The sequence below is a fragment of the Lipophrys pholis genome, assembly GCF_963383615.2.
Source record: "Lipophrys pholis genome assembly, chromosome: 13".
NCBI lineage: Eukaryota > Metazoa > Chordata > Actinopteri > Blenniiformes > Blenniidae > Lipophrys > Lipophrys pholis.
Genome location: NC_137632.1, coordinates 15,494,753 through 15,516,947, shown reverse-complemented (window position 1 = coordinate 15,516,947; position 22,195 = coordinate 15,494,753). Strand labels below are relative to the sequence as shown.

The 22,195-nt window shown below is 40.8% G+C and overlaps 1 protein-coding gene across 1 annotated transcript; it reads right to left on the bottom strand.

The window, feature by feature from the left end:
- Window positions 1–1,349: 1,349 nt before the first annotated feature.
- slc12a8 (solute carrier family 12 member 8) lies at window positions 1,350–19,978 on the bottom strand. Its single transcript, XM_080477939.1, has 14 exons — window positions 19,863–19,978; window positions 19,240–19,389; window positions 18,889–19,035; window positions 18,016–18,207; window positions 17,703–17,934; window positions 11,077–11,190; window positions 10,827–10,914; window positions 9,754–9,841; window positions 8,596–8,742; window positions 4,823–5,483; window positions 4,667–4,749; window positions 4,451–4,568; window positions 2,696–2,756; window positions 1,350–2,476 (listed from the first exon to the last, which is right to left on the bottom strand). The coding sequence occupies exons 2-14, from the start codon at window positions 19,381–19,383 to the stop codon at window positions 2,308–2,310; spliced, it is 2,244 nt and encodes a 747-aa protein (XP_080334065.1). The 5' UTR covers window positions 19,384–19,389; window positions 19,863–19,978; the 3' UTR covers window positions 1,350–2,307.
- Window positions 19,979–22,195: the final 2,217 nt, after the last annotated feature.

Genomic DNA, 22,195 nt, shown 5'->3' with positions numbered 1-22,195 from the left:
GAGAGGAAACGGATAAATCCCGGTGGAGGTCCGGAGGAGATCCGCGGCTTCAGGTGGCGGGGAACGGAAGATAACAGAGCCGGGACTGCAGCCTGTTATCACGGCGTAGGAGCCCGGGCTCCTCCTCCTCCTCCTCCTCCTCCTCCACACACACACACACACACACACACACACACACACACACACACACACACACACACACACACACACACACACAGCAGGTGTCGGAAGACAGTGTCGTAAAGTAACGCGTTAGTGCAGCAGTAACTTTACTACATTACTAACGAGTTAGTTACTTCAGTTTACGTTACTCGTTACTTTTGTTGATACAAAAGTTGAGCAGTTGATGAGGAGCTGCTCTCTCTTTGTCAGTGAGGCGCCATTAACTTCATGATGTATTCTGGGCCTACTAAATATGACCTTTTTTTTTTAAATCAAATCATGACAAACCCATTAGAAGCAGTCTGCTGCTTTTTCTTTTTCTTTCAAGAAAACTGCTCTGTTTACACAACAAGGTTTTAAGCGACAACATCTTGTCTATAGAAGAAATGTTTACACTGCAGCAGCAGACACACTGACAGTGATGTAGATAGTATGCCACCATAGCTGTTGCTTGTTTTTGTAACGAAACCACACATATAAAGAACACTTCACTATAAACATAAAAAAAAAAAAAAAACGAGAGTACCAGACATTAGTATGGATCAGACGATGAATTGGATGTAATCAGAGGTAAATCTCAACAATAAAAGTTTAATAGTTTAATAATAAAACTACCAATATCGCTTAGAGAACTAGAAGTAGGACTGGGAGTCACACCACTACTGGGCCGCCATTTATGTTACTGTGCATGAGCAGAACAACTATTAACCATGCGGGAGGTGAGCATGCGCAGTAACAGTGCTCTGCAGCCTCTGGCAGTGTGCAGGGTGGAATTGAAAGCGTGAAAGAAAAGTTCAAAAAAGAAAAGTGACCGTTGCAGTGGATCTGAGTACCGGTGTCATGTAAATGGAGTCCAGATCCCCCAAAAGTGAAGAACGTTTTGTGGTAACACTTCGCTTAAACGCAGCCAAAGTGTGAGGGACCAGATGGCTGCCACAGAATGGGGTCAAGGGGATGCCTTTTCCCATCATAATTAAAAAAAAAGAATAAATTATGATTTTAAAATATATAGGGTATAACTATTAATATCATTCATTGAAATGCACATTTTGTTATCATCTACTGCAGGTATGTCAAACATAAGGCCCATGGGACAAAACAGGCCCGCAAGAGGCTCCAATATGGCCCGCCAAGCCAAGAAGCAAATTGTAAGGAAATTCACAGAAAGCGTTGGGTTTTTTTTTTTTAATGGATTTCTTAAGAGTGACGGACACAAGACAACCCAACACCCGAGATTAGATATCGGTGATGCTGCCATGAAAGATAGAAAACTAGCTTTAGTCTCAAAAGCATGCCGTCAGGGTGAGTTTGTAAAAATATGGATAATGCAACAGTTATAGGAGAGGCTTTTGGAACAGTTCACTGTGTTTTGCATGAGAATGTATCATTAAAATTGGCTATGTATTGAAATTGTACTCATTTTCAGTAGTAATGATTAGGTTTTGCAAAAATATAAGTACTTTCATCACCTGTACTCTGCGCCACAAGAAGGAAAACCTTTAAAATTTGAATTCCAAGGTTACTCTGGCACTATGTTTCTGGTCCAGCCAACTCAAGGTTTTAGCACAAAGCCAATAATGTAACAGTTAGCTGTTCGGTATTTGTCTGTTGCGTTTGTGAACGTTGGTATTGCGTTGACCGACTTTTCATATCATGTCACAAAATGTGTCAAATTCTAGTAAGTACTCATGCAAAATAAATGTATTTAGTCCATTGTCTGCTTATCATATATGATTAAATACAGCAACTAGCCCTGTTGTAACATCAGTGCAAGGAAACAGCATTTTGAGATGCGCAATAGCACGCAAATACAAGTGTTTTAAACATACATTTCATAGATTGTTATTTATTCACTGTTGTATGAAGAATGTTTGACAGAGGAAAGTATCAACACATTGTAAAGTCTTTGTTTATTTTGTGACGTGTTTTCCGTCAATGTCACTTTGAAAACGTGTTTACAGCCGAGCTATCCCCATTTCCTAAATGTGTTTACAGATCAGGTTTCCTTGACCCACCACCTGAAACCCCTTCCAACGGTCTTTGTCACAGTGCACAGATTGTGGCCGATCAAACAACATGTGAAAAAGTTTAAGGCGGAGGATTTTGTTTTCAGGACGTCAGCAACTGAGGCTGTATTTACGTCCGTCAGTGAAACGAAGCTTGCACCATTTCGTTGGCGCCGATGACAGAGGAGTGGTGATAGCGGTCACGAGAGGCAAAGTCTTCATTTTCCTCCGTCAGTTGTTTGGTTTTCAACCCGACTCCAGACAGGGACGGTGTAAGCACAATTTCATCACAGGAAGATTTCTTTCCACTGAAAGAGCAAAAGTTGAGATATGAGGGGGTCACTAGTGTTTTTTGTTTTTTTTTTCAGAAAGAGAGTGAGGTAAAAAATGAAATGTTTGGTTAATAGAGCTGACTTTTGAGGATTACACCTCATGCAGGGTAAATGAAACACTATTTAGCTGCCGCTCCCTCATTCATTACAGCGTACATCAGAGGAAAATAAACTAACAAGAAAACCGTACAGTACCTGATAAGGCTACTCAGTGTTGATTTGAGCCAAGTGCAAAAGCTGAATTGAGCTGCAATACCTGCAAAGAAAATCACAACATGTTGCAAATGAACCGATGATTTCTGTTGCGGCATTCGCACATTTTATTCACTCCACACATCAAACCTCTTGGGGTTTTAGTACAGGAAGTTGAATCACAATACAGAAGTACAGTCATCGCTCTGACACATTAAGATCTTCGCGTCCACCTGCAGGACAAATGTTCAACACTTGCAGCACGCGCGCCAAGAGATGTGTTGAGTCAGGCAGCTGCGGGACGTCGTAATGAGGCGGGTTTATTGCACTGATGCAGGGTGTCCCAACCAGCTATTCTAGAAATCCGAAGCTCTGACAGCTGCCATGCAAAGAAACCGCGAGTGAAACGCACACCAGTATCCAACCATGTCAGATTGTGGGCTAACTTAATGTGTTTAAGTAGCGACATATAAAACAGCAGAGACACAAGACTTTTGTTGAATTTAAAGGATCATATAAAATGAGCTGAAGACAAAATGTCATGCAAATACATTTATTCATGACCATTTTTTTTTCCTATTCTCCTTTCTTCCATTGCAAATCAGTTCAATATCTAAGAGGTTGCTTGACTGCTGCTTTTCATATCCAGGCAGAATTTCTTGATGAGATTGACGTCTGCATTTTGCCTGGGCCAACTGGGACATTCCACTTGTCTGCAAACTACTTCTGTGCAGCTTCCGTTACAAGCTATTCCAAAGCATAGTTACAGACCGAGTCAGGTTAACCTCCAGATTTGGTAAAAGAATGTTTTTTAATAATTCTGATTTCATATGTCCATAATCCTTTACAAGACAAGCATCCCCAGAGCATGATGCTGCCACCACCCTGCTTCACAGTGGAGATAGTGCTTTCTTGTTGAACTGAAGTGTTTGTGAAACAGCATTTTGTTTGATGGCCAAACTCATCATTTCTGTCAAAACACAAAATAACCTTCTCCCAATTGTGTTGAGAGTGTCCCACATGCCATTATCCCCTTTAGAGTGGACGCAGGTGTCTTGGTGACCTCCCTCACCAATCTTCTCAGTTTGTGAACTAATATTTAGGTAAACAGTGAAAGACTATATCAGCAATGAATTGAGAGTTTGTAAAAAATTATTCTTTTACCATCTTTTTTTTGTGTGCAAATTTTTTTTATAAAAACCACCACTTTACTGTATAGTGACCATTATTTCAGACATAATTGAGACAAGGCAAAAACATTCTCTATAAAACATTTTTATTGACATTGTGCTACTATAAAAAGTAATTCTCACGAAACATCGCCAAGTTTGATAACTGAGTGGCGATTTTGTAAGAAGTTGACATGTTTCCCCCCCGTGCCTGTTACTTTTTTTTTTTTTTACTCCAGCTTCCTTTCACAGTCCAATACAAGGTGGTTTACTTAAGTACACATCTCTTCAGCCGTTTCTATGCTCGCTTTGGAAACAGTAGCAAGTAAAATTCTTAAACCGAACTGATGCCTGAATTTATTAACTTCACCTTATGAGACTTTAATATGGAGGGTGGAACACCATGTTTTACTTTCTCTTTTCAAAGAAAAAGATATACAATAACATAAGTTTTCTTATCTTATATTTAATTTCAAAAACACTCGAGTTCAAGCACAGGACCTGGTGCAGAACATTCATATTCAAGCAAATGTTAGAAAAGGCCACCAGGCCAAGCTACAATAAGTAGAAATAACTGGATGATATTCACCTTTTGGGAGTCCTGGACTCGCTTTCCCGATGTAGAAGTAGAGCAGCAAGGCAACAACTACGTTTGCAACAGCATAAACCCACTGAATGACAAACATGATCAGTATGGAACATGCTGCCTGAAAGTAAAGAAGTTCAAATCATTAATTCCGTCTTGTGTAAATAATCTTAAAAAAGACAAACACAAAAATATGACAGCATGTAAAATGTACTTTACCCCAATAAGGGCAATCCAGTGGTTAGATAACTTGGCATAGAAGGACTTGTCCATGCTTTGATGTTCTGCTTTATTTTCAGCACCTGCAATAAGTGAAATAGTGACGTTACAATAAAGCATCTTAATCACTTTAGTATAATGTGTAAATCTGACAACCTGTGTGGCGACTGTGATTCTCAGCAGACGGGTACTGCTCATTGTCATGCATTTTTTGGGGATACTGGAGTTCAGGTTGGTCTTGAGTTTTGAGTTCCCCATTTTCACACTTCTCGACTTCCTCGTCTGTTTGCGTTGAACTGAAGTCTTCTTCTTCTTTGTCCCCAGAGAAAACGTTGTTCAGGTCCAAGGCGAAGCTGTCCATTAGCTTCTGCTTTGCACTTGTCCTTCTGCTCCTAGATCTTCTGCTGCCGCAGTCCTGCATGGACGCCGTCTTGTCCGCCCCTGACTCAACTTTCGAGACGGGTGGAAAGATGTGATCCATGTCCCTGGTGAACGCCAACAAGGTGCCTTTACTGTGTGGACTCTCGCTTCCACTCCCGTAGTTTGGTAGAGTGGTGTCGATCAGCGGTCTGGAGCGCTGCCTAGGCGACCTTTTCCGTTTTGTTCCGGTCCAACTTAGGTCGCCCTGCTCGTCTTTAGTCCGTAGCTGGGATGTCATGGCCACGCTGAAGTAGGAGTAGTCGACGAAGCTGTAGGTCAGCATAAAGTTGATCGTCACGATGGGTGCCAACACGTTGACTTGGCCAATAAAAATGAAGGCCATGGTCAGCAAGCTGGTCAGACAGATGGCTGCCACTGGGGTTCTGTTTGGACCTTTCTGAATAGAGGGGGGGAAAGAAAATCACAAGATAGTTTTGATGTCTGTCTAAAACAGTTGACACTAAGTTAACAGTTTGTTTTTATAACTTTATAGCAAGTGTGCGGTGTAAAAGCGTCAGTTAGCCTTCAAGTGATATCAGAATTCATCCGACAGGCTTCTGATTAATCTGCAAAAGAGGACACGGACCTGCAAAAACACAACTAATGTCACAACGTGCTTTCTTTAGTGAAGAAGAACAGGGAGTCCTGGAAGTGATAATGTGGCTCCAACAGATGCTGTTTTTCTTTCCCCAAAAGGGTTTAGTTTGTACAGGAATACGCAAAGCAATTTCATAAAGTGTCTGCATTCACCACTCAAGTAGCAATGGTTTATATACTCAAGACTACATCATATGTTGTTACTAAAGAGGCTAATATAAAGGAGTGTGAAATTATGTAATTATAATAAATACAATAGTAAAAACTTTTAGTTTAGTAATTGCAGAAAAAACAAAAAATCCACAAAATCTTCCCATGACTTGATCCTTTCTGGCTAAACTGCTATTGCAGCTGTGTCAACCATCACCAATTTAAAACCCAAACATACTGTATAATCGCATTTGAAACTTTCACAATACAAATGAGAAATGCAATGACTGGAGAAAGGCTTAACAAACCAAGAATATAGAACATTTGAGTTTGAGAAATTAAACAATTTAAAGACCAAAACAATGACCCAACGGTAATTATTTTCCCGAAATGGAAAAAAAACAAAAAAACCTTTTTAACATGTGGTTTGTTAACAAGGTTGCTTTTACTTCCCAGGTCCTGTCACACAGTTTTAAGGAGAACTGCTGTGTGCCTGGCGGGCCTCCAGAGCACACAGCAGAGCGGGGCCCTGCCCGTCGCCCTTCCTGCGTTTGTTCTGAGGCTTTGATTTGGGCCAAGATGTCTAGGGCCTCATTCCAGCCTGCTGAGAGGTCAGACACCGCTGCCATCCAGGGAAGTATGAGGAAAACCAGGGTGGACGGGGTCAGGGAATCAACGTGACCACGCGCGCATACGAGCGTAGCAGCAGTGTGTCGTAACCATTTGCTACAATGAAGTCAGTCCACTCACTTGGATGTAGTCTGCACTCTATAATTAGGTAGTCCTGTAAATGTTTCCTGTTGAGTTCACACACCCCACCCCCGATACTTCCAGGCTAGGCACATTTATTGGGTTAGAATATGACAGTTATTAAAAGGTTATGCTGGATCTTTATTTCTCCAGTAAACTTCAGATGACTCATATTTGATTGACTAATACAGTCAAAATGTTATAGTTCCAAAGATATATTTTATTTTCTCGGGAAATGGTGCTAGATTTAACTGATTGATACTTAACTATACTGTGTACAAAGTTTTAAAACTTGAGCTCCTATTACATTTTATGAACTAATTAGCAGCTCGTAAAGAAAGGCTGTTTTTCAGTTCGTTATGACAAAACAATTGCCCACATATTTACAAAATCCTCACAGCATGATTTCATATGGAGCTCTCATTAGGCAAAGGCTTGTTAACCGCAATTAGGACACATCCTCGAAGTCCTAGAAGGTTCAAATCCAGACTTACCCAGACTGAGGATCATGGGTTGCATGCATAGTTTGAAATTAGGTTCATTAAAAATACAACATTTATCAGACTTTAATGCAAAACAAATGAAGGCTGTTCCTTATTCTATGAGGTTTTATTAACTGTTGGCAAGAAATGGTACATTACCTTTACTTATAGCTGTAGTGCAGACCAACTGCTGAAGCAATTGAGATACTAAAATAATGATCATTTACATAGAATTAATGTGACAAAATGCCAGAATGTGGATTCTACTCATCACTAGATACTTGTTACTATCTATTGGAAGAACAATGCTCCGTAAAACCATAAAAAAAGGAAGTAATTCATCTTATATAAACTAACAATAACATGTTTTTTTTTTATATATAAATGTTCCCTTCTATAAACAAAGAAATCTGAAAAATCCATATTAAAATCGTCATACTATCTTATCAATATCATGAGGGTTAGCTCTACATTACACATTACACTTGTGGGTGTTTGAGTTTTTATGAGTACATCGCATAAATGCTAAATGTGGCTGCCAACTTTTGAATTCAGCTTTCTTTTTATTTGGGTATGCACACTAATTTTAAAACCTAGGTCGAACTAATTCATATTCTTTTTTCAAACAATCACTTGGACACTAAGTCACTTTTGTAAAAGCTGCGATGTTAAACCATGACTGGTCGGTTTGATGGTTATATGCGATGGGTTACAGCCAAATCTAAAATGAATGCTTCTACAAGCCTCGGGATTTCCTGTATCAAATCAAACAACATTCACCAGCAGTGTGACGTGAGAAAAGACATGTATGCAGCATGAGATTAAAATCAGAAACTTGAGTCTCACGCTCAGTGTGTGAGTTTACAGCCCTGAATATATTGTGTTAATAAGACTGAAATTAATTACTGAGTGATGGAAGAGATTATTTGAGCAAAGTATTTATTTTTAAAGGTTAAAAATATAAATTACAAACTGACAGTTTGACAGTTACCATTTCTGCATAAGCTGAGATGAAGTGGACTGTTCTCCAATACTCAGATTACCCTATTATATTGACTATATGCTGAGACTTTAAGCATGTTGGCTTTTTTTTTTTTGGGCTCTACAAGGATTTCATAGGACAGTGCAGAAAAAATGAAAAAGAAGAATGTTCTGGTGCTAAATGGAAAAGCTACTTTCTTTAGCTTTTACGTCACACATTCTACAATAAAACAGAAACAAATCCTTATTGAGTAAAACATTCTGAAAGAAGAGAAGTTTAGTGTTTGCATTCAATAGATCAACAGGGATGCTGTTTAGTTTTATTTAATCACAATTCATTGATATAATATCAAATGTTAAAAACAAAATGGCTCGATTTGGTGAAAAAGTGTTTCTTGTGCTTGCAGCCGAGTTCACGGCTGCTAAAACTGCACACCCTCGCTCAAATAATTTCCATCGACATCTCAATGACTCTGGATTTTCACAGCATGCTGCAAAATATTAGCCAGACATTCCTCCCTACATCATTCTATCCGAGGCACAACCCACCCCTCGTCCCAGAAAGGCCAGCGAGGGGATGACCCTCTCCTGGGCGATGCACTGGAGGATCCTGGGTGCTCCGTACAGACCGCCCATGCAGGAAGCCAGAGAGGAGATGTAGAGGCCCAGCAGAAAGAGGAAACCCACCAAGGAGACCTGGAGGAAGAAGAAAAACAAAGAGTGCAAAAAAGGATGGGGTGGAGTAGTGCGCTCACAACAGCTCCACCCAATCCAGTTCCGCTGCAGCCAGCCCCTTAGAAAAACAATGAGTGCACCACCAACGGAGGAATGAAAGACTTGTGGGAATTGTTAACAAAAAAAAAACCCCAACTGTTTGCATTTTAATAGTACCGCTCAAATATTTGAAGTTCGGTCATGACAGGTCAATGAAAAAAAACGTGACCTTGAATAAAGCGCAGGTAATCCTGACCGACCCCAGCCATCCTCTTTCACTTGTTACCAGCAGGTCATTCGCTCAGTTTACTTACATGCAGATCCAAGAGGAACAAGAGGTTTCGGTACTCAGCTCATAGCAATGCACTTGTAGAAGCTCATGTACACTAATGACAACTACTAATGAAAGAAAATAAGACTTTTTCATTCCCAGGAGGGAAAATACAATTAAACACCAACATCATGTTCCTGAATTTGCGTTTCACCTTATTACCAGCAACAGGAAAAGAAAGGAACAGGAAATATTACCCTCCATTTTGACTGGCGTTTGGCTGTTACAGCATGAGAGCGGCGGGGCAAGACGTGCAGTTTCAGGGAATATCACTTTGAGAATCTTAGAAGACAATCTTACTGCTGCCATTATTTGGCCACTTGGCTGAAGTACAAATCATCCATCATGCAAGTTCATCAGTATCCCACTTACTTTAACACTTACTTTTTTCACCTTAAACAATTCAATTTCTCAGAACTTGTGTAAGGGCTTGGTTCCCAATGTTGCTGTTTACATGAACAAACACAGATCCAATTACTGTGATTCAAAATGAAAAGTAAACATTTTGGAAAACAATTGTTAAAGTAAATTGTAAAGTACACACAGAAACTGAAAAGCAACAAATGAACCAAGTGGGGCATCGTAGGGAATCCCCTCAGCCATCTGTTGGAGGGCCTCTCTCAAGGGTAGGATGGAAACAAAGAGAGAAAGAACCGTTTTACCTTTTCTGCGATCAAGAAGTCATAGCGCAGAGCCTCTCTTGTGCAGATGGCCCCCAGGAGGAAGACAAAGACCAGATACAGGAACCACCTGTGGCTCAACAGCAGTACAACACACAGAATTATGAATAAGTGCTTCTTTCTCACTATTAACAGGAGACTCGAGTCATAACAATCCGACAAGTGACGGTTCGACAGAGACACACATGGAATGTGGGTTTGTTTAATCTCCACGTTGGATTCAGGGAGAAGAAGAAAAAAGCCTTTATAAAAGTTGGTGCTGAATGTGGAAAAAGACAAAAATGCCCCCTTATATTTACCAATGGGGCTTCAGGATCCCCCTTTGGCAACTCTACACATCATAGCAGGGGTCCGAAGCTTTGTCCACTTCGAGGATGTGAAGAATACATTTGCATATTTTAAAAAAAAATCGTTCTGGGATCTAGAGCATTTTAAAGGCTCCTGATTTTTTGTGTTGGTGAGAGTCTGCGTTATAGTGTTCAGCTTTACTGTAATTTATTTGTGGATAAGAGATGAGGGAGGGATGGGGTCCACAGCAGCAACCTGTGTGAGAGCCTGGGAAAGAAGGTTGGAAACCTCTCATGTGGTGGTGAGAAGTCGAGCTTCAAACCAAGAAGTCTGAGGTTCTAGTTTAGGATCAGGGCCTTTCTGTGTGAAGTCTGCACGTTGTTTTTGTGCATGCATGGATTATTATTATTTTTTTTTTAAACCAGGTTTTGTCACAGTACAAAGACATGCATGTTCGGATAACTGGTGAAACAGTTACCAGTGGATGTCAATGTTTGTGTGGGATTGTCTTTTTATTTTATTTTTTTTCAAAGGTAATCTCGGTGCCCGCCTGTGAAAAAGTGTTGGAATCACTTCCCAGGTTGCATTGCAAAAAGGATTCCCACGAATCTGTTAGGAATTTGTCCTTAATGTGTACCTACTGTATATGAGACTCTTCTGTCCTTGCAGTCTAAGAATACTTATTTTATTCAGCATTTTACTGTTAAGCTTTTGTGCCCAACTGTACTATCATGTGTGTTTTTGAAGGTGTGTTTGAGTTCCCCTACGAGGTAAGGACAGCTGCCAGTGTTCCCACAGGGATGTTGTGTTCAGGTCGCTGGAGGTCTGCGCTCATGTTGAAGCCTGCCATAACCCCTATACACACACACAGAAACCACAGAAATGTACACAACATACTGGGCAGTGCAACATCTATTCCAACTAAAGCAGTGTTGATATGGGGAGGGGGCATTTTCAAAACTTGTATGGCTTTTATGTAACGGGGGAATAATGGGATCCAGCAGGAGGGTTACCAACCTGTAGCAGCGGGGAAGAAAACTCCAAACACGGTGAAGAAGCTTTCCCCAGGACTGTAATCTGGCAGTGTGTTACTGCTGAGCAGGCTGGACGTATAACCAATGAAACCATGCTCTGGAAGAGGAGACAATTCACAAACAACATCAGTGCACATTCTTTCATACAACCACTACCAGCCATTTCTCACCCAGCCAAATCTAAGTCTTATTATTTTTTTTTTAATAACCTGGCATTTCAAAACACCAAAAGGTTGATCGTGTAGTAGTTTGTTTTTAAATTGTCAACATTCAAGAGGTGCTTAGATATCATACCCAGCTGGGATTGGGTTGAAAATGTCAACAGCCGGATATTTAAAAAGAATATATATTTTATATATATATACACACACACACACTACTCACAAAAAGTTAGGGATATTCATCTGTCAGGTGAAATTTCAGGATGAACATAAAATGCACCAAACTTTTACAAAGTTGACCTTAATGTGACCTTCTGCAAACCTTTGAATACAGAATATCCAGCTGGTCAGTGTTTCTGCACTTTTTGCACAACTTGCTGTTCTCAAAGGAGCTTCCCAGCAAAATTCACAACAGACGTTTAAGCAAAGGAAATCAACCGATAAACGTCCGGGTTCAGTCGTAATCAGTATTTAAACAGTCCTCCTCCTCCTCCTCATGTTGTCACCAGACGAGGCTCTGGTGGCGGGCAGGTGTGTCTAGTCAATACAGAACTGCCCTACACCTTGTGAGTGGTACACTGACAAGCCCATAATACCTGAATGACATCATTAATCCAGTCATCCCACCCCTGCATGAACACCACAGGTCTATTTTTTGTGAGCAGTGTATGTGCATGTGTGTGTAATACAGCCAACTCCATAGTATTATATAATAGAAAACCCAAATTGCCAGCTCCAGCTGACAATTATCATGCAGCACTATATCAAAACAGTTGGTCCCCACTGGTGGCACATTGAATTCCGGTTTGAGTCATGGTTGTGGTACGAAGGGCATCTGTAAAAGGGAACAACCAACTAAATAAAATTCCCTAAGCACAACCTTAATTATTGTAGACCAATAAAAAGGTGTGGGGGGAAAAAAAAAAAAAAAAAAAAAAAAAAAAAAAAAAGTAGTGACAGTCGAGACAGGTTCACAGTCTGGTACCAGGACGGGTCAGTCAGTGTTTGTCAGTTTGTTCAGTGTGTGAGGGGATTGTTCAGCTTTGGTGGGGGTCATTTAAACTGCACAAGTTTTAAGGACCCGCCTATGTTACAACACCGGACATTTCCCCCTTGGTTATCTTGCGATGGGAAAGAATGTGTTCTCTCAGATTAATGACATGTTTATCCAAAAGGAAGTCACCACCCTTTTCAGAAGCTCAGCAGCTTCCAAGTTTGAGAGAAAGAATCAAAGTGAGCGAGAGAGAAACCCAGAGAGAGAGAGAGAGAATAGACTCAGGCTTTTTTCTTTTGTTTTAAGCTTTAGCATTAACATATTCTGTTCACAGTGAGCATGAACTCCAGAATATGCATTTGTAGAGGTGTAAAAACTGGCATCAATTGGATGAAACTTTTTTTTTTTTGTTCACTTTGTGACCCGGTGAGATCGCCCGCTGTCCAAACAAATCTAAAGCAGTCAATGTCTGCACCATGAGCTCCCCACCCATATTACAACATCACGGTCCAACATCCAAATAAGCCTGACTGCTAAGCTCTCACAACGGAGCCTTTTCTCAACCTTCAGCTGAGGGCGTTAACATTTACATAATCCTGGACACCAACACATCTATTATACTGTCATTCAGGACGAAAACCATATATCTCACTCGTACCCCTCCCCGGCAGATAACAACCCCAATTGCTTATAAAGAGAAAGCATGCTGTTGGTTTTGTGTCAGTGGAGCAAAATTCTGCATTCGGCCTCGGACCCGTTTTAAATTTGCAACATGCGAGCTGCGAAGCAACATGAGGTCATTGTTAATTTTGGTGCTTTTAGGTCATCAAAAGAAACATTACAAGCCTGGGAGGATGGTGAAATTCAAACTTATCTCCAGTTTTGAAGGGGGTGATCAATTGTAATTCCATGCTGGTTGGTAACCTTGACTTGGTGTTAGAATTTACTCCTAACGATGCCATTTGGTTCTAAATGATCTACATCAAAGAATAGTCCCATGAAATGTGAGTGTAAGACAAAGACAGAGAAGTTATCTTCAAGCATTCAGTGTAACACAGAATCAAAGAGGAAAAACATCCTTTAGAGCCTCATGGCACTTCTATATATTTAGGAACATATCTGCACAGCTGGTTAGATGGCCATTAATTTGGGTTCGGATATTGTTAATGGTTAAAAAAAAAGAAAAAGAAAATAGGAAGGCACATTATTAACCACGATAAACATCCAATCAATTTATATTTCCATTCAGGAAGCCAATGAACTCAATCCATGCACACGCAGAAAGGCCTGCGTCACGAATCCAACACTCACAGCGTGTGCGGCTGCAGTGCTGACCACTGCACCACTGCACCGAGCTCAGAAAGGGTTTGGCCCCAGGTTGGGAGCCATTGCACCAATTCACCATGTAACCCAGCAGAAAAGCATGACGTTGCTTAAAATGCCAACTGACCAAACTACATTTTTAGACCAAGCTGCGGTCAGACTGAACCTATTTTTCTGGATGCATATTCTTCGAAAGGCCGGAGCAAAGGCAGAGTGGGGCGCCTTTCTGAGCTCAGCATTCCACTGATAGAGACTGGAATGTGTAGTCGGATTACACGAGCATCTGAGGCCTCTCCCTCTGTCTGACTGACCGCTCATTCTCCCACACCAACCAGTATAAACTGCTGTACATGGAAGACAGGCCTGGGTGTGATCTTACAGAGGTGGGATACGTCCCGCTGGAGCGATTGAGTGTCGTATATTAGTGTAAGGATCACAGAGAAAGATGATGTGCTGGTCCCTGTGGGAGAAGCAGGCTTCAGATCTCAGTTCCGGCCATCCCTCTTTGTCATTTTCCAGAAATGTGGGTGAGTCTGGTTAACACCCTAAACCCAAGACCCAAGGAGCACATTATGGTTTCTGTTGCTGTGGGGAATAGGCGTGCCACACCATAATTCCTCTACCCACCTCACTCTGCAGGGTTTGTGTTAAAGCTGCTGGGCTGTACAGACAATGCGCTGGAAACAACTTGACCAAGCAACAACATTTACCACCTCATTGAAGAGCGCGAGTGGGAAATGCATTCTCCTCCCATCAGGAGCAATAAAACATTCTGAGTAGTGGTGCATGCTGGGGTTTTAATCTGTCATGATGCAGCAGAAATAATTCACCTAATCCTTTTATAGGAGCTCAATGAAATACTTGAAAGTTTCATAGAAAGCCATTTGAAAAGTCGTAAAAACTTTTGAGAGTTTTTGACGGCAGTAGAAATAAACACCATCACTGTATGGTCGCGTGATAATGCAGAATGCATCAGTCAGGTGCACTGCCTGGTAGTACTTTAAAGTAAGAGCCAAAACATCAACATTTGTGTTCTTAAAAGAAGTGCGGTACTTTCTCATGGTTTTCCTCAAATGTTTAAATCTCAGAAGAGCTGCACTTCTGTCAAAGTTTAACATTACTTTAAAATCATGTGTTCCGTTAACGTCAACATACCACAGTTGTTAGTTACCAAACAGTCAGTAAAAGGGTCGTTTGCACAAAAAAAGAAAAATGTCTTTGTTAATGTACTTCAGACGTTTTCATTTCTCTTATTTTTCAAAAAACTTTTTGTTCTGGCTTACTTTGTTTCTGCACAAGTATTTGTATTTTTTGTATGTAATTAAAAGAATTTCCAGTGATCATTTAATTACATATTCAAAGTTACTTCTGCTTTAAGCATTTTCTGCTTTTGAGAGTAATAAACTATTTTTTTTTCTCCAATGCTTTCCGGAATCCCTCAGTGTTTTATAAAGTGAGAAAATACGAAACACACAAGATTTGACCACAGGTTAGAGCGACACAGGCTTTTTGTGACACGTGACTTACAGATGATAGAGACACCGGGGCAGATTCAGAACAGCAGGACTTAAGAAATGTCCTACAGATGATTACTTTTGGGTTAAAAGATTAGATTTGAAAGCATGGCTGTTGAATCAGCATTTCTGACTGTTTATCTAATTATCTGCACTTCTATTGGAATAAAATGCATCTGTAGTTTGCCAATTCATCAGCCAAGATAGATTACGATAATGTTTTATTCCCCTAAAATCATCGTCACTTTTTTTTTTTTTATTACTTTTTCAATTGGTAACTAGCACATATACAGTATTACTGAAACATCAGTAGTTTAGACGTGATCTGGGTTGCTGAGGTGGACATACACTGCAATTCTGGATATCTCAGACAAAAAGATTCTTAGTGGTGTCTTATGATGTACAGTGATAGGGGTTTAAAGATGGCGAAACCACAGAGATAATGTTGACAGGGTAATAAACTCCAAACAACCAATAGAACTGCAGCAGAGAACAAAACGACTAAAGCCAAGCTCAGTAAAACAGGTCGTCTTTTACATCTTTAACATTTCCCAGCTACTTCCATCTCAAACTTTTTATTTTTGTAAATAATTGTTGCTACAACAATAACTCAATCTTTGGACTGACTCATAAGACGCTGGGTTGCTCTGCTCTGAATTGATTGTGACTCGGTGTAGCAGGTAAAAGATAAAACAGCTGAAATCGCTCCGTCTATAGGCGCCTTTGCACATGTTAAAGAATACCATAAAACCATTTCACGAATGTCAGTCTGGGAAAGTCTGAGAGAACCTTTCTAGGGCGAACTCTCCATTTATCCTCAGTTAGGGAAGATCAGATGCGGATGAATGAGTGGAATCAGTGGTGTAGGTGGTATGTTACTAAATAAGGCAGGTCGGAGACAAAAAAACACTCACAATACAGAAATAACTATGAGGCACAATAAAAGTCAGAAGCACCAAACACCCAAGTGATTCAGTCACACTCTCCATACTTTTGTTGCCATTTTACATAAAATAATCTCTTAACTGCTTAAAAACGAGAACTTTCTGTTGGCTCGATAACAACCGAGTCCTAAATTTTAAGTATCGTGCATACAGGTTTGTCTCTGAGAGTGTGGAAGTGACAAACGCCAATGACGTTTTGAAGGTCGGCCATGCTACGCTGACAGCAGGCGTCAGCAGTAGCAAGGGATGCGCAGCAGTGCGAAACCTCCCTCAGCGACAGTGCTGCAAAGTGGACACAGGGGGCAAGTAATCAAACTGTGACCATATACGTTTGGCGGTGGCTCTTTTTCCTTCAGGATATGCCTCAGTGTTCAGTGAGTTCAGGCTAATCTGGGCTGTTTCAGCCAGTTCGGGGACCTGTTGGTACACCGCCAACCATGAAGTCACCACAACACACACACACACACACACAGCAGCTCCTAATCGGAAAAACCTGGGGTCGGCTTTATGGCTGGCTCTCACAGTGACTCGGGATTGTAAACTGGAGTCTGTGAAGTGTGTTTTAAGGAGAGTGAGAGTTTAAAGGGGCTACAGGAGGTCATGGGATGGACACAGGACAATTACACGGTAGTGGTGCATGGTTACCTTGAGTAACAACCATCCCATCCGACAAGCCTGGCGTCTCCATGATTTGTGAGAAGTAATGTTGATATAAGTTTTTTTTAAATGTAAAGCACATTAAACACTCTTTTCACTGAAATGTGTTATTGAAAGAGTGAACTGACTTCTGGTGCACTTTGTTCTTCCCACTGGAAAGGAAGCTGATAATCACAGAGCAGGAAATGTGGGGTCGGACTTCCTGGAGGCCAACAAAAGAAAATAACCTTTAAAAAGACAACATATCCTCATCATGAAAAAAGAGAAAAATCCCCACCAAGCATTAAAAAAAAAAAAAAGAAAAAGAAACAAAAAAAAAAAAAAAAAAGCATTTGAAAATGTAGTTTCAAATACAACTGCAGGAAAACTGCACATCACAAGAAGGCCACACTGTGATAAAGTGGTAAACAGGCATATCAGTATTAGTAGGAATAATATAAATTAGACTAGAGCGACATCTTGTGGTCTGGAAAGCTCATGGCGCCCTGCAAATACAGAACTTGACCGTAACAGCTGGTTCCAGTACATTTGTGAAATTATGATGAAATACTGACATTGACTTGAAAAAAAACAAAACAAAAAAACACCCAAGATGAATTCAAGTGATCTTTTCAAACTATTTTTGTTCCACCACACAAAAGATGTGACACAGTTTTACTGCATTAGAGGATCTCAGATCAGGTCCAGTGTTTCTCCAAAGTGCTTTGGAAAGCTGCATTCACAAAGTTCCCAAAGGTAAAGTTTGTAGGTAATGTTGTTCTTGTTTTATTGGCATTTCACTCTCTGAAATGAATCATACATCAAATTACTTCAATACTGCACCCATGCACGTTTCTGAACACGTGCAGACAGATGCAGATTATGTTTACATGCTCAGCTTCAGGAGTCTTTAGTTGCTCTGACATTTTGCGGAATGTGCACTGGATGGGAAAATACATTGGAGATATTTGATTGTAAACTTAGTTCATTTAAAACTTCGCACAATCCTTTTTCACCACCTCTCTGACTTCTCCTACCTGGGTCGAGGTGCGTGAACGTGCCGATGATAAAGTCCAGAGTGGAAATGGCCAGCAGAGCCAGCAGCAGCAGCTGAAGCCTGACGATCCACTTGACCCCGGCCAGGTTTATTCCAAGCAGGGCAAGCAGCACAGCCCCCGACATGCTGCGGACCGCCCACTGGTTCTGGAGCCCCAACAGCTCTGCCACCGACTCAGAGAAGCCTGTGATATACATGGCTCCAGCCACACACTGCAGGGCGGAACGTTGGCGTTTGAACTCAGAACATCAGGGACAAAGATTCTTGCTGGAAGTCGGCCCCCTGTTACCCACCTGTCCGAACACATAAATGAGACCGACGGCGCCGCCCACTCTGCCCCCCAGGACCATGGAGATCATGGAATAGACTCCTCCGCCACCGACCCCACAGTGCTCGGAGACGCCGATCCCCGACATCACCGTCACTAACGCCACCAGCACGACCATGGAGACGAGGAACATCCCGAGCAGGACCCCCGTGTTCCCCTGCAGGACGCCAGGAGACATGTTGATATTACCGTCCTCTGCCTTTGTCTATTCACAGTTCTTCATTCATTGTTTTCTGTTTGGTCCACACTGGGTTCCAGTATTAATACGGAGAACAAAGAAACCCAGTACTTCGAACTGAGAGATATAATCTCCCCTTAGTTCTCCCTTTTCACATTTTCTGAGTTGACCCCGGGGGTCTCCTGCCGGTTGCCTGATAGACATCTGACATGTTCTAAAGAGAACCATGCAGAGCGAGAGTGTATAAAATCGAGCACCAAGGCATGCAGACTATTTCCACAAACAACTATGAAAATTTTTTATGTTTACTGGCTCATCTAAACAATTTGTTACAATTTCAACATAACCATTTCATTAATTGACAAAATAAGTCATTGAATATCAATTATAAACTAATATATTTCAAACATGTCGTTTAATTGGCAGAATTTCATCAAATTCTTTGAACAGTACACTTTATCTTTTAAAGGCAAACAACAAATCCACCATGTCGAGGCAGAATAAACTCTTGTTAACAAGAAGAAACCTCCAGCAGTACCAGAATGAGAGGTGGTGGCCGCCTGTCTGAACTGGTTTGCGTTTGTCAGAGAGATTGGTAAATATGAAGAGGGTTCATATTCACTGTCACGTAGGCTGACGTGACAGTGACTGTTTACTCACCACCAGGTATCCAGTGCGCAGGAAGAGAACCACCCCGAAGATATTGATCATGCAGGTGGTGAAGACGCCGTCCCAGGTCCCGAACAGAACGGGCTCCCACACAAACACTTTGATTTTCCACCATGGCTGGCTGGACTGCTGAAGACCCTGAAACACAGAACAAACAAGTGCTTCATTCCATTTTCAAAACTCCAGGTACTCCGCCAGAGATTTTCACATTTATTCAAAGTGGTTTTTTTGTTTGTTTTTTTAATTCTTATTCTTTATTCAAATAATTGTAGAGTAAAAACACATTTCTTCCATTAAACAACCAAAAATAACCGATGAATAAAATAATCATTTCTGTATTACCTGTGCATCCTCATGGAAGAGGTCGTGGACGTGTGCGTTGCTGCTGCAGCCTGCAGGTCCCGCTCTCCCGTCCAGCCCTCCTCGACCCTCCGCCTGCACTTCACAGGTGGTGTGAACACTCCAGCCCGGCGGCGGAGTCTCCATCGCGAACTGGGGAGGGGGCGATAGACGGCAACTTGACTTGGAAACATCGACTCCGGCTTGGATCACGTGGAGGAATCCGGGTGTGTTTGAATTGGAAGTACCTGCAGCTCCGCTTTAAACAGCGACAGGTGCGGAGAGCCGGATACAGCAGGGTGTGTGCGCAACCTCACAATGTGCGTGACGTCATCACCATTACAATTTTAGTTTAATTTCTGGTCAACAAGAATTAAAAAGCTGATTTTTTTTTTATGTATTTCTAACGCAGAACGTGGTCCACGTGACCAAATCATATCAAAAGTACATAATCCACAAAGAAATTTGATCAACCTTGAAAAACACATTTTAAAATAATTAAATATTAACTTCTATGTCCAATAAATAAAATAAGACCTGCCTTTTGTTGAAGCTCAATCCTCAACGTTAAATTAAAGAAGTTTTTGGTCTCATTAAAGCGAAATCTAGAATCAGATCGACCTTACCTTTCACATTTTATGTGGACCTGATTGGGAAAAAAAAAATAAAAAATAAGGGAATAAGTGTTCAGGTCATGGCTCCTCTGTGTGAAAGCGTCAGCAGCCGGCAAGTAAACTGAGATGCATTTGCAGAAGGATCCTGTGTTAGTTTTGGCAAGCTGAACTGGATCAACTTGACCAATGATTAAAGCCGAAAAATAGACGCGCTGCTCTGTACACCTGCCCTTTATATCTTCATTGGTGAACTTTATTTCCAGAACAGGTTTGGGAAAGGAGAGCTCCAGACCAGAGGGCAATCGCTTTGAAAGAGAAGCAGTTTACTACTGACAAGAAGTGGAAAAAGATAAACTTGTACTGTTTTAAGGATTAAATTGTACTAAGTTATAAGGAAAATTATCTTTATTTTTTTTACTGAACTTGGCAATAGCAGTCTCCCAGATCCGTTTTCATGTTCTACATTGAAACCGCATTTTTTTTTAAGCCAAAAGTAAATTAGATGTATATATAAAGCAGGTGTACTCTGTTAAACGAAAGAAAAACCTTTGGAATTAAAAATGCAAAAGTGTTGACTATTATTTCAGATTTTGGTTTAATCATTAGTGACTCCTGATTTTGCCTGGAGTGCAACAGTTATAAATGACTTCCCTGGAAAACAAAAGGAAATCAGTGTGGACGAAAGTGCTGGTAATTTGTTCCTTCCACTCTTTGACCCAAGTGATGAGTTCAATGATTTTGTTCAGGCTTCCCTTCTACTACTTTGTACTGACAATATGATTTGGAGAGAAGTGATCGGTACACTTTAATATCTCTGTTCTTGGCTTACAAAGGTTCACAGCCACCTACTATTAGAGACCCCCCCCCCCAAATGTTCTAATTAAATTCACAAATAACTTTCCAGTGTAGCGAGTACTTGCAAAAAGGCTATTTTTTAAGGTTTGTAAGAGTCTGTGTGTGTTTGCCTTTGCTGTGTTGTCTGTACAGATCAGAGATCTTTTCAGAGGAAATCTGTTGTTTTTAAGAGTGAAAAAGTTTGTGAGAAATCTAATCTAATCTAATAAATCACTGGTTTTTTTTTTCAACAAGACATCCTGTGTGGCTATAATCCAAGATGAAAAAGGATTATTTACAGAATTGAAGCGGCTTGCTGCTACCCTGTACTTGTAGGGTTTGTTGAGGACCTCATTGAAATTCCTCCAAACACATCAGAACAGTTACGTCCAATCCTGACCAGGGAGTACTTGACCTGCATGTTTCAGATGTCACTCTGCGCACCTGATTGAAATGAGTAAGTTGTCTTCAGGTTGTACCGAGGCCTTTTAAAGAGAGATTCATTCAAAATGGAGGACATCACTTCGGGCAGGAGGACACTACGACCGGGACTGAGGAACCTGAAATCGCTTGATAATAAGATTGCTCGACCATCTATCCCCCTTGGCTGCGTAAGAAAAAAAACTAAACCATTCAAGGTCACATATTGTGAAATATTTTATTTATAAGGACATGACACACAACAATCAAAACAACGATTTAATCAGATTGCTTACAAATCATAGTATACTGCAAAAAAATCCTAATCATATGAGTTACTTGACTTGAAATTAACCAGCTACAATTAAAGCTGCACATTTGTCATTGAACAAGAACACTCGACCCAACAAGCCAGAGACCATGCAAATCTACATGTCCGACCTCAGACCGACCTCATACTGAAGCGCGAGGCTTCGCTGTCAAATTCTCTACAAGTACGAAAATGTCAAAGCTCAGATTCCTGTCTGCATTTCAAAGATCTTGACACAAACGACTTACACGGGGATAAATGAGGGTAGCAAGAGTGACCGTTTGATATACTGTACATATCAGTGCCTTTAAATGACGAGTTTCAAAAATAGTCTTTATCAAAAAATTCATAATTCACATCTCTTTACACAAACAATTATTTTTTTTTTCTCTCTCTCTCTCTAGCTTATACAAGGACACTTATGGCCAGGTTACTGACAACAGGAAATCAAAAGGAAGAAATACCATAGTACTGCTTATGTGGATGAGAAAATCTCTAAACAGTTTGGCATTTCAAGTTCAGTAATTCGAGATGCTGCGAGAGCAAATCAGCGGGAAAACTTTTATGAAAGCAATGTGCTTTGAAAGTTTGCTTACAAATGAAACTGGTCCGCCGGTGGAGTAGTTTGGGAACACAACTCTTGTTGTGCGGTGATATTCCACTCGTTTTCAGCTGCTCGTAGCTATTCGGGGTAAATATACGACACCGAAAAGGTTGATTTCAGGTGGGATCACATTTTTTCTTTAAAAAAGAAAATCTTCTGGGGATGGCAGGTTTCTCT